Genomic DNA, 13,271 nt, shown 5'->3' with positions numbered 1-13,271 from the left:
ATAGGGTGAGTGATTCTCTTTCTGTTGTTGCTGTTTTGCAGCTCTGGTTTCAAGTAAAAATGAGAAAAAAGGTTTAACCCATTTCATCCCATGAAAACAACAGTAATCTCATTACTCCAGACTGAGTAATTAGAAGGTGTCATGGCGGATGAGGAAGGTGGCAGAATGGTTTATACACTCAGCTGCCTTCTTCTTCTGCGTTCGTGGGCTTCAACTCCCACGTTCACTGGTATATACGCGAGTGGGCTTTTTACGTGTATGACCATTTTTACCCCGCCATGTAGGCAGCCATACTCTGTTTTCGGGGGTGTGCATGCTGGGTATGTTCTTGTTTCCAAAACCCACCGAACGCTGACATGGATTACAGGATCTTTAACGTGCGTATTTGATCTTATGCTTGTGCATACACACGAAGGGGGCACTGGCAGGTCTGCACATATGTTGACCTGGGAGATCGTAAAAATCTCCACTCTATACCCACCAGGCGCCGTCACCGTGATTCGAACCCGAGACCCTCAGATCGAAAGTCCAACGCTTTAACCATTCGGCTATGGCGCCCGTCACTCAGCTGCCTATAGAGAGTCCTTAAGGGTGTGGGTTTGAATCCTGCTTTTGCCCTTTCTCCCAACTTTGACTGGGGAATCAAACTGAGCGTCTAGTCATTTGGATGAGACGATAAACGGAGGTCCAGTGTGCAGCACGCATTTGATGCACTTAAAAGAACCCATGGCATTGAGAGTGTTGTCCTCTGGCAAGATTCTGTAGAAGAAATCCACTCTGACAAGTACACAAATATATAACTTTATAAGCATGCGCTCAAGGCCTGATTAACTCTCTCCATACGAACGGCGAAAGAGACGACGTTAACAGCGTTTCATCCCAATTACCATCATCAAAATATTGCAAGCGGAACGCTCTTATACTGAAGAGGTGAATGTTGACAAAGAATACGACAGTTCTGGCGACGGAAGCTAAAGGTTGGGTCATTCAGACACCCACTGGACATCCGAGGGGTCTGTGTAGAGGAGAAGAGAGGACTGGCCGTACTGAGTGAGTTAAGCGCATTGGGTTATGCTGCTGGTCAAGCGTCTGCCTAGCAGATGTGGTGTTGCGTATATGGATTTGTCCGAACGCAGTGAGGCATTGACGCCTCCTTGAGAGACTGAAACTGAAACAAAACATGGCAGAATTAGGCATTGGACTTCTGGTCCAGGGCTCACCAGCGAGCAGGGTTTGAGGCCCTGTTTCAGCAGGGTGTATTCTTGGGAAAGAAATTTCACTCCAATTTTCCTCGCTCCACCCAGGGTGGGTGAGGTTACAGTGGTGGAAGGAGGGGGACTGGGTCCCATGGTGCCAGTTGCATTGCTTGGTTCTAACTTTTTTGCACAGTTACACGTGACTAAATGCCTACATTGACCGAACAACACCATTGGTCAGTTCCATACTACACACAGTTAGTAGCGGGTTACGACCATACTAAACTCTTCCGTCTGAGCAATGCAGCTGGCTCCAGGTCTTCCAATTGCTGAAACCTAGACACAGTAGATATTAGTTTACTGCTCCATTGGCAGGCAGTAAGAGACTATGGGATTCCTTTTGACCAAAGTAACTGTTCAGTTGTGAGGGTCAAGAAAATAATCAGTAAAATATTGTTTCTGAATGGGTTGTTGTAAATTTTGGTGTGCAAGTTAAAATGTGATTACTGAAGCATGTGTGTGAAGCATGAATTGAATAACACTGGTTCGTTTGTATCGATGAGAAGAGCAAAATAAAACGAACAAACGAACAAAAAAGAAATGAAAGTATGTTCCGCATTCCTTTTTCCTGCACTCTCTGTATGTGAATACACACTTGCATCACAAGGGACACAGGCAGACGATTTAACCCTTTCACTGCCAGTCAGTTTAGAGTGCAAAATTCCCTTGTGCTATAAACACAGAAGATATGGTGTTTAAGAATAGCTGGGGATTCACCCTGTGATGTGTAGAAGATATGGCCTGTCCTACCACCGAAAGTAAAGAGCAGTAGGTTCATGGATAACAGACCCATGATCTGGTCACCTTTCAGTGACATAGGTCCTCCGCCTAGCTGCTGCACAAATGCGAGTTTGGCAGTGAAAGGGTTAAGGCAAACCCGTTTTAGTGCACTAGATCTGAAAGTAGGATCCAAGACACAGGTTACTCATTCTGTGGTCTCTGTGAGCACACATTAGTGTTACGAGGGACACTCGACACAGGTGCCGAGTTAACAGTGAGTTTGATTAATACAGTCATGGCCACAGTTGCTCAGAGAAAAAAAAATATTGGCGTCAGTAACTTCTTTGTGTGCAACTCCAGTGGAAAATATTTGTTTCAGCATCACTGCTTTTGTTTTATATTCACCCAGCTTTCAGACTAAATCAAACGATTTACAATTTATCACATGCTTGAGGAAGATATAAGCAGCATACTTGTTGTTGCTCTACTGTTTATGTATGCATGCATGATATTGTATTGCTTTTTTCTCACAATACATTTCTTTGTGTGAAATTCAGGTTGTTCTCCCTCTGAGTGCTTGTCGTCACATTGTAGCAATATCCTTTTTCTTCTTTTTTTTTGGTTTGTTTGCAAGTGTATTTGCTTTACTATCAAAGTGAATTTTTCAACAGGGTATAATTGTTGCCATGTGTTCTTTTACGTGTGCAAAGTGTGTGCTACACAACGGATCCAGAATTATTGTCTTCTCTGAATGATTACTACTACATTTCCTGAATAACGATTTGTTTTTAAATTCAACTGCTGACCAGATTCTGTTTGTGCGTGCTACACATGTGACCCTGGATTATTGTCCTGGACGACTACTGCATTGTCTGAATAACGATTTGTTTTTGAATTCAGCCAACAACAATGAGCAGGTTTTGTTGTGCGTGCTACACTCGGGACCCTGGATTATTGTCTCATCCGAATGAGGATAACTACGCTTTCTGAATAATGAATTGTCTTTAAATTCAACCACTGACCAGGTTTTGTTTGTGTGCCTGCTACACAAGGGACCCTGGATTATTATCTTTGACAGCTGCTACATTTTCTGAATAATGATTGGTTTTTAAATTCAACCAACAACGACCAGGTTTCGTTTGTGTGTGCAGGTCATATGGGACCTTGAATTACTGCCTCATCGAAATGACGATAACCACGCTTTATGAAGAGCGATTTGTTTTTTAAATTCAGCCAACAACAAATGACCAGGTTTTGTGTGTGCGTGTGTGCATATTGTGCAGGACTGGCGGTGTGGTTTGTGGTGCTGTCCTCTGCGCTCATCATGCTGATGGGCAACATGGAACTGCCACGACTGCGCTACGAGCGGCTGCCCACCTCCAAGTCGGCCATCTTTGAGCTCTTCACCGGCCGCAACCCCGCCCCGCAGTTCTGCGAGGTGTCCTGGGACTGGGTGGAGCCGCAGAGTGTGGGCAAGACCATGACCTTCAGTGTCAGGGTAGGTGGCTGTGTGCTGGTTTGTGGTGGGACGATGAAACTGAGGTTCCGTGTGCTGCGTGCACTGAGTGCATGTAAAAACACTTTGACTAAAAATTAATGACAAAATGACTGTTCTTTGAGAGTGTGTTAGTATGTCAAATAGGAGTGTTAAGTTCTGTGAATGAGATGTAAAAAAAATGACAGATTGTTATTTGAGTGTGTATCAGTATGTGAGATAGGAGTGTTAAGTTCTTGAATGGGACATAAAAAGTAACTGATTGTTATTTGAGTGTGTATCAGCATGTGCGATTTTGGAGTGTTAGGTTCTATGAATGAGACATAAAAACCATAACAGCTGCCTGACTTTTGAACCATTTTTGGCTTCTTTATAATTTCTTTTTGTGTGTGTGTGTGTGCCTATGTGCAGTATGAGTGTGTAGAAAGAATGTAAACAAAAGTTACAGAAAAAAAGTGCTTGAAAATGTTAGAACTTTGCTCTCAGACTTCAACACTAAAGTCATCTGGAAGTTCTTCAAGAGTTTTGCCCCTTCCCATTTTTTGTGTTTGTTTTTGTTGTTGTTGAGAAGTGGAAAAATTAGTTTGAAAGCTTGAAAATTGATGCCAGAGCGAACAGGTGCAACAGGAGCTGAGCAGTCCTTAGGTGCAGTGCAGAATGAGTTAAACCAATAGAATAAAGCAGCTGGCAGCCCTCGGCAAACATGCAAACACTTGTCTTAACTCTCTCCATACGAACGGCGAAAGAGACGACGTTAACAGCGTTTCACCCCAATTACCATCATCAAAATATTGCAAGAGGAAGGCTCTTATACTGAAGAGGGGAATGTTGACAAAGAATACCACAATTCTTATGACGGAAGCTAAAGGTTGGGTCATTCAGACACCCACTGGACATCCGAGGGGTCTGTGTAGAGGAGAAGTGAGGACTGGCCGTACTGAGTGAGTTAAGGCAGTAAAACTGTGTGTGCAGCCACCCACAAGGAAACAAACACCTTTTTTGCTTTCCTGGGGATCAGGATGCAGAAGATTTTGAGATGTGTCCAGATTTTCCAAAAGATTGATTTACAGGTACTCAGTGGTGAACTGGCCTAACAGTCCCATATATCTACTGGGATTTTAACTCCCCCCCCTCCCCCTCCTGCCCTGACTCCTCCACATCCCCCCTTATCTGTTGGGAATCGAACCCAGATCCTCGAGGATAAAAGGTGTGACAACTTTTCCATGAGAGAGTGAAGTAGTGACCAACAGCAGCAGCAGCAAAACCTGTTTTTGATCTTGGCCAGTTTAAGTATTTATGAAGTTAATGAAGATAGGAAAATTGTACAAAAGATTGAGTTACATCATATGTTTGTGTGTGTGTGTGTGTGTGTGTGTGTGTGTGTGTGTGTGCATGCATGCATGCATGTGTGAGTGTGTGTGTGCATGTATGAGTGCGTGCGTGCATGCATGTGTCAGTGCGTGTGTGCATGTATGATTGTGTGTCTTTGTGTGAATTATTCTTCTGTTTTATGCATGTCAGCAGTTCTCTCTCTTTTTTTTTATATATATCTGTGTTGCCTCATACACACATATTTTATCTGTGTGTCTTGTCTGTCGCTGATGTTTCTTTCTTATCTGTCTCATGTAGGAAGGTGGCTTTAGGACGGTGCACTAGAACATGCAAACACAAAGCCATGGATGACATGCGAAGCTCTCTCACACTTCCCTCACACCACACGCACCCCCCTGATCCCCTTGTCATGAGAAGCGAGAAGCATTACGGCATTACAGACACGGCGCTTGTGAAGTCAGTCAATTATGCCTGGCACCGCAGCATGTTCAGGAAGAGAGAGGGCAGAGGTGTGGCTGGGGGACGGGTGAATGGGGGTGGTGGTGGTGGTGGTGGTGGCTCACTTTCCTTAATGGCTTCTCGATTCTGACATGTCCCCAGAGCTGAAGCCACCATTAGCCTATCAGCATCAGCAAAGCGGGTGTAATCAGTCAGAAAAGGGCCCCGCACACCGGAACCGAACTGCGGAAGGTTGGAGCGCTGTGCTGATGCTGTGTTTGTGTGGCTGATCAAGTGATAGTGACGGCGTTCATGGAGGCGTAGGTCCCGCAAGGGTTGTTGTTGGTTGTTGATTGATTTGCGTTTGGGGTCAGGACCATGGTGAAGAATTCATCTGTATGTGTGCATGACTGAAGCCTGACTGAATGATACAGGAAACAAATGACGAGCGCCCAAAGGCAGCTCTCAGTCGGCTCCACCCATGTAGGCAGCCTGCTGTGCACATGACTGTGGGTATGTGTGGGGCTCAGAGCTTGGACTCTGACTGGGGATATGTGCTGTATGAGGATCCAAATCAATCAGTCGATCAATCCGTCCACACATGAGATGGTGCACAGAGTGCAAAGGGGGCAGCATGAAGTGCAGGATTCAATCAATGCCTGTCTGTGAGTGTGTTAGTAGGAGGGATAATGCCAGAACTAGAAAGAGAAATAAGTAGGAATGGTGCATGTCGTTTTGGTTTTGTTGCTTTTTTTAGCTAAAAATATATTTCATTTATTCACTCTCTTGTTCGTTCATTCATCCTGGCATCCCTTTTAGCCGGAATGTTCAGCTGCCTTGTTGAGCATCATGGTATTTTTGCGTCTGCAATGATTGCATTTCGTTTCCAGTTGGGAACTTTGGCAGTGAGGTACCCAGCATGGAGGTGAATCGCCCAGACTTTACTATGGCAAACTATGAATGCAAAAAAAAGAAGAAAAAAAAAAGAAAAAAAAAAAGTCCAGCTTCTGACTTTGCCAGTTTGTCCATAGCCAGGCTGTCATATATTTTGTGCCTTTGCCGTTTGGGGAGTTTTTTTTTCTTGATGTAATTGTCTCATTGCAAAACAATTTGTGTGTGTGTGTGTGTGTGTGTGTGTGATAGAGAGGGGGTGAGGGTTATTCTGTGTTGCAAATTGAACATTTTTTCCACCCCCCCCCCCCCCCAATTATTTTATTTTCTAGTCTTCATCAGTGCTTTAAAGAGTTTAAAACCCAAAGAGAGAGTTTTTGCAGAACCGATGTGCTCAGTGAACTTTATAATTGAAGATTTTTTTTTTTTTTTTTTTTCAGGACTTCAGTACTCTTTACTGGCTTCAGATAGAAGTAAATTAGGTGTGCGCAAGGGGAACTAAAATGCCATTTGATCATCAGCCACACCACAGTGCGGGCCACCAGAGCTGAATCAGTTGGGGAGGGGAGGGGAGGGACAGGCCAGGGGGATGGGGGTAGAGTCACCTAGACTCAAAATAAGAAGATTTATTTCCTCGTGAATCATAGAATGATAGAGTAGCCAGCTTTGAACTGACTGTAGCAAGTCGGTCTCGGTCTCTCTGTCTGTCTTTCTGTGTCTTTCTCAGGCCCTGCTCTTTGTTTGTGTGTCTCTGTCTCCACCCTGTGTGTGTGTGTGTGTGTGTGTGTGTGTGTGTGTGTGTGTGTGAGTGTCAGTGTCAGTGTCTGTGTGTGTGTGTGTGTCTGTTAGTGTGTGTGTGTGTGTGTGTGTGTGTGTGTGTGTGTGTGTGTGTCTGTTAGTGTGTGTGTGTGTGTGTGTGTGTGTGTGTCCTTCTCTGGTGCATACATGCACACATACATGCTCATACACATATGGATACACACACACACGTGCATGCTTGTAATCCCTCACCACACACACGGACACACAGACACACACGGACACACACACACACTCTAAAATAAAACTCATTAATCTTTAATCACAATGTCTTCATTAAGATTTTTTTTTTTTTTTTTTTTGGGGGGGGGGGGGGTGTTATTTGACGGCATTCACTTGGAAGAAGTTCTAATCAGAAACCAGGCTTGGCAGATGAGTTTTGAGAGCAGGGGAGGCAGGGTTGGTGGGTGGAAATGGAGGTGAAGAATTTTCCTGGGTCTGGACACTACTTCTTCTGCGTTCGTGGGCTGCAATCCCCACGTTCATTCGTATGCACACGAGTGGGCTTTTACGTGTATGACCGTTTTTACCCCGCCATATAGGCAGCCATACTCCGCTGGGAAGGTTCTTGTTTCCATAACCCACCGAACGCTGACATGGATTACAGGATCTTTAACGTGCGTATTTGATCTTCTGCTTGCATATACACACGAAGGGGGTTCAGGCACTAGCAGGTCTGCACATATGTTGACCTGGGAGATCGTAAAAATCTCCACCAGGTGCTGTCACCGTGATTTGAACCCGGGACCCTGAGATTGAAAGTCCAGCGCTTTAACCACTCGGCTATTGCGCCCGTCCCTGGGTCCGGATAGAGGTGGAAGAATTTTCTTGCAGATCTGCGTGACAGACGCTGGATGCTCTGATGCAGTCCAAGTTTCCTTGGTTAACAGTTTTCCTTTTGCGTCAGAGGTAGCAGCCGTGGGATGCTGAGTGAGAGGGGATAGGAGGAGGAGGAGGAGGAAGAGGAAGAGAGAGAGAGAAAGAGAGAGAGAGAGAGGCAGACTGACAGACAGAGACAGAGAGACACACAGACACACATACATACGCAGGAGGGCAGCAGAGAGAAACTGGCTTAAAAAAAAAAAAGAAGAAAAAAAGCAATGTTATTGATTTTGTGCTCTCCCTACCCCTCCCTCCTCACAGCCCCCATCACTCCCCCTCCCCCACCCTTCCCCTCCTCAACTCCCTCCCTTCCTGCCCCCTTTCCCCCACCCCCTTCATACCCCCCCCCCTCCAATCCCCCTCTCCTTTCACTCATCTTGCCGCCTGGGCTGTGCAGTGTGATTGATGTAGCCCCCACCCCACCCCGCCCCCGTGATCCCCTCGCCCCTGGTGTGCGTGTCCTCGGAGAGAGCAAATTTCCTCACGTCTTACGCTCCCGCACATCCGTCTTGCAGTTCTTGCCGCTGGCCCGGCCTGGCTTGGCTTGGCTTGGCTGTAGCTGTGGTTTTTGGCTCCTGCTTGACTGATGCTGCTGTTTGCTGCTGCTGTGTGCTGCAACAGGGTGTGTGTGTGTGTGTGTGTGTGTGTTGGAGGGTGGGTGGGTGCTAGGGGGTGTGGGGGGTGGAAAAAAAAAAGAAGAGGAAAAGCTGGACTGAGAGCTAGAGGATGAGGGTGGTTTTAATGTTTTTGCTGGACACAACTGTTGGTTCCTGTGTTTTTTTTGGTTTTTTTTTGGCTTCTTCTTGACTGCTGCTGCTGCTGCTGGTGTTGCTGGGAGGATGGGGGTGGGGGGTGGGTCAGAAAAAAAGACAGGATTGAGAGAGGATGAGGTGGTTTTAATGTTGTTTGTTTGTTATGCCCCCCTCCGCCCCCCTCGCCCCCCCCCCCCCTCTCCTTTATTGACTCACTTGTGTAAACAAAGTGAGCCTATGTTTTAACCCGGTGTTCGGTTGTCTGTGTGTGTGTGTGTGTGTGTGTGTCCGTGTGTCTGTGTGTCCGTGTTAAACTTTAACATTGACATTTTCTTTGCAAATACTTTGTCAGTTGACACCAAATTAGGCATAAAAATAGGAAAAATTCAGTTCTTTCCAGTCATCTTGTTTAAAACAATATTGCACCTCTGGGATGGGCACAAAAAAAAAGAAAGAAAAAAAGAAGCCTGATTATATGCAAACTGCATTTACTGTTATATTTTTTGTATTCTCTAAACTTGGCACTTTGACCTCTTATTCTGACACAACAACAAGAGGAGTCATTATTATCATTTTTTGTTCAAACAGGAACTTCTTTTGCTAAGCATGGAAGTTTTATTTATTTTGCAAACGTTTTGGTGCAGAGAGTAAAAAAGGGAAATTACTCTGTAATTAATGCTAGGGGACTTATTATCACAAGTGAGCCTTGAAGGCCTTGCCTCTCTTGTTTTTTTTTTGTCTCAGCAGATTTCTCCCCGGGCTCTTTCACCATCAGTAGACCCATTTTCAGGGCGGGGACTGGATGAAAAAAAAAAAAGCGCGCCAGTGCTTATCTATTATCCTCGAAAATAAAGAATTTTGTCTTGTCGGTCTTTTTGGATGACCCATTATCTTCTCTTGTACAAAAGGAGCCAGCTAGTCATGATGGTTTACCTTGTGCATCATCTCCATCCATCTTTTTTGATGACCCATTTACGTGTCCCTAACACAGTCCTTTTCCACCAAACAGGATGAAGCCCAGAACTTTCTCATAAGTCCTTAAAAAGTTTCATGACTTTGGTGGGAAGGCCAAAGTCTGTTTTTTGTTGTTGTTGTTGTTGTTGTTTTGTGTGTGTGTGTGTGTGTGTGTGTGTGTGTGTGTGGATGCTAGTTATTCGGACAAGATGATAACCTGAGGTACTGTATGCAGCATGCACTGAGCACACATAAAAGAACCCATGGCAACAAAAGGGTTGTCCTTGAAACGATAAGCAATAATATGATGCGATACAAGATGATATGATGTGATGCGATACAATGCGATGTGATTACGATATGATATGATATAATCATAATAATGCGGTCTGATAAGATATGATACAATACGATATTATATGATACGATAAGATATGATGTGACATGGTACGATATGATACAACATGATACTTTACCATTCGATACGATATGATGTGATACAATATGAATATGATATGATATGACATGATGCGATACGATACTATTATGATACGACACAATACAATACAGTGCAATACAGTACAATACAGCATCTCCAAAAGCATTTCCCCTTTTCCCCCCCTGTGTGTACAGTTCTTCCAGAAGAACGGCTCCCCGTACCCCATCTCCAAAGCGGACAATGTGCTGGTGGAGATAGTGCACCAGAATGCCAAGGTGGCCACCACCATGGAGTTTGGCAGCGACCTGCCCAGTGATGTGAACCTCGCCCGAGTGTCCTTTACAGTGCACAAGTCAGGCGACTACGTCATCTCTGTCATGATCGGTGGACGCCACATCAAAGGCAGTCCTTTCTCCAAGACTTTTGAGCCAGGTAAGACGGGGGGCGATAGCTGAGTGGTTACAGCGTTGGACTTTCCAGTCTGAGGGTTCTGCCGAGTTCGAATCTCGGTAATGGTGCCTGGTGGGTAAAGGGTGGTGATTTTTCCTTGATCTCCCAGGTCAACATGTGTACAGACCTGCTTAAGTGCCTGAACCTCCTTTGTGTGTATATGCAAGCAGAAGATCAAATACGCACGTTGAAGATCCTGTAATCCATGTCAGCATTGGGTGGGTTATGGAAACAAGAACATACCCAGCATGCACACCCCTGAAAACAGAGTATGGGTGCTTGCATGGCGGGGTAAAAACGGTCTTCTAAGTAAAAACCCACTTGCGTACATAAGACGAAGAGCCAGGTAATGGGGAGGCTTTTGATGACATCCCTGCCGGAGTCCTTTTGTTGGGATTATCAGTTATTTTTGTTGTTGTTGTATATCCTGTGTTTAATGTAGTCTGTGTGAAGTTCTGTGCTGTGCCCCAATGACTCTTCACAGAGTTAAGGGAAAAGAAGAAGAGATGATTTTGTAGCAGTACACTGAGTAGGAGAGTATGCCATCCAAAAGATGCCATAAAAAGACAGAAGAGTTTTACACAAAAAAATGTATAAAAAGGTGAACGATGATGTAGAAAAGATAGAGAGTTTTGTATGAAAAAAAATGTGTAACAAAGAGGTGGAATTCGGAAGGTAATGTGAAAATTACATGTTTGATGGAAAACATGTTGAGAAATTGTTGCTTGAACTATATTGGATCATTTCATGTAGGGCCAGGGAGAGCATTAAAGTCATTGTGCTCAACATGGCGTCAAGCCACGCAGGTTTTATGCATTCTGTAATAAGTTCATATACATTCACGTAAGTGATGATATATTTCACTTGTGACATAGGATGGGTGGGAGATAGGCTGAAGTGATTGATAAGTGAACAAGAAGAAGAAGGAGGAGGAGGAAGAAGAGAGAGAGAGAGAGAGACAGAAGGAATAGGAGGTAGGAACGTCCCCTCCCCCACCCCCACCCCACCTCCTCCCCACAGAAGTTGATGGAAAGAGATAAAGAGAAAGAGATAACTCATTTTGTTTTAGTGGTTTGCACGTTGGTGTTTGCTCTCTCTCTCTCTATCTCAACACCCTTGCCCCTTCATCTGTAGTTATGTAATCATTGATGTAATGTCTTGTTCTGCGCACTCCATTCTGTGATCCAGTGGCCCCACTGTCAAGCCGCTTTGGCTTGACTTGCCCATGCTTAACAGTTATGAGTCTTGCGGAGTCTAACACATTCGCAAAGACTTAGCAGGTTTCTTAACGCTAAGCAAACTTAGCAGTGCTGAGACTGGTTCTGCAATCCAGCCCTGGACTGAAACCTAATGCATGTCTTAACTCTCTCTGGATGAAGGAATGCTCACGCATTCCTACACAAAACGTATTCGGATTCGGACGAAGGAATGGAATAGCATTCTCCGAAAGTAAAATTCCATCATGCGCTGTACACGTGATTTTGTGATTAGCCAAGCAGAGTGCGCTATTCTGGGTCACTCCACAATCGAACAGTATGATTGGTCAGCCTGGGATGTGTGGCCCGTCTCGCACACACGCTGACAAAGTCACTGACCGGTCGTCTGCTCGCGTGCCAGCCTGTTAGCAAAGCGGGCTCTTCTCAGAATGTTGTGAAGTGAGCAAGGCAGTGACGGCAACGTTTTAGTGTTGCCGAAGTACTTGAAATGCTACAAACTGAAGGGTCGGACATTGAAGAGGTGGATGATGACGAAGAAGAAAGTGAATTTAATGCAGAAAGCGATCATGGGTATGGTGATTCGGGGTGAAAAATTGGTAGTATTTTCTACATATGGCAAAACTGTAAAAATAAGATGAGAAATTTGATTTTTTTTATATGTAATAGCTCAACACGTAATAAACCAGTTCTGAAAGTTTCATTTTCTTACACAGTATTTTGTATTTTTTGTAATTTTTTTTCCAAACCCATACAAATGGGCTGTCTGTGGGGAAAAGCAAGGGAGAAAAACTTGTCGTCCCGAGTGAGTTAAGACTCCTCTGTCTGTCTTGTCTCTCCACCAGATGCCTGGTGATGTGCTGCATTGTGTCTTTTTCTTCTTCTTCTCATTGGTCTTTTCCTATTGACTACAAGGTGATTTAGACACATTTATTTCTGCCAACACATTCATACACACGTGCAGTGGATGTGGAGAATGGATGAGGGTTTGGGGTGCTGAGGGAGGGGGTTAGGGTACTGAAAAAAAGGGAAAGAAAAAAAAGGAAGCTGACAGTGGAATGGTGTGGTGTTGGGTGGAGGAGTCATTGGTCATATTACCAATGAAACAAATTATAAAAAGTTTCCAGTTACTGAATGATACATAACTTCAGCAGTTGATGTTTCAAATTGCTGGGATGTACACAACACGTTGAAAAGTGCTGTATTCTGTGCTAAAATCTCTCCCTCTGTTCTTATATTCAGCAGTGACAACTGCACAAATAACAAACGGTGCACTGAAATAGCGCAGGAGCAATTACAGGTAACATTCTTTGAATGTTTTGTGTTGTTAGCATTTAGTCACAAAGAACAGACAAAAATTTCTAGAGACATGAGAACGTTTCAGAGCGCCTTTTTAAAGAACTCCGAATTTACTGTATTTACAAGCGGCTGTGGTGTGCGTGATGTAGGCATGATCGACGCCAGCAAGACAGGCTTCATGAACTACAGCTCCACAGTGGTGTGTGCGGCGGGCACCTCCCACCCTCTGACCATCGAGACCAGGGACTCCTTCAACAATCTCGCAGCTTACCGAGCCGACCAGTCCAAACATTTCTTCAAAATCAAAGTGCAAGAAGTGAGTGTCGTTAT

At 44.6% G+C, this 13,271-nt stretch overlaps 1 protein-coding gene across 2 annotated transcripts in view; it reads left to right on the top strand.

Moving 5' to 3' along the window:
* The window catches only part of LOC143281267 (apoptosis-resistant E3 ubiquitin protein ligase 1-like), a 76,741-nt gene that overhangs the window by 39,530 nt on the left and 23,940 nt on the right, over window positions 1–13,271 (top strand). For both annotated transcript variants that reach the window (XM_076586385.1, XM_076586387.1), the window contains 3 exons: window positions 3,260–3,474; window positions 10,173–10,410; window positions 13,091–13,257. In XM_076586385.1, coding sequence (XP_076442500.1) covers window positions 3,260–3,474; window positions 10,173–10,410; window positions 13,091–13,257 — 620 coding nt within the window. The remainder of the gene's footprint in view (window positions 1–3,259; window positions 3,475–10,172; window positions 10,411–13,090; window positions 13,258–13,271) is intronic.

The sequence above is a fragment of the Babylonia areolata genome, chromosome 4 (genome assembly GCF_041734735.1).
Source record: "Babylonia areolata isolate BAREFJ2019XMU chromosome 4, ASM4173473v1, whole genome shotgun sequence".
Classification (NCBI taxonomy): Eukaryota; Metazoa; Mollusca; class Gastropoda; order Neogastropoda; family Buccinidae; genus Babylonia; species Babylonia areolata.
This window is presented reverse-complemented; position numbering and strand designations above follow the sequence as displayed.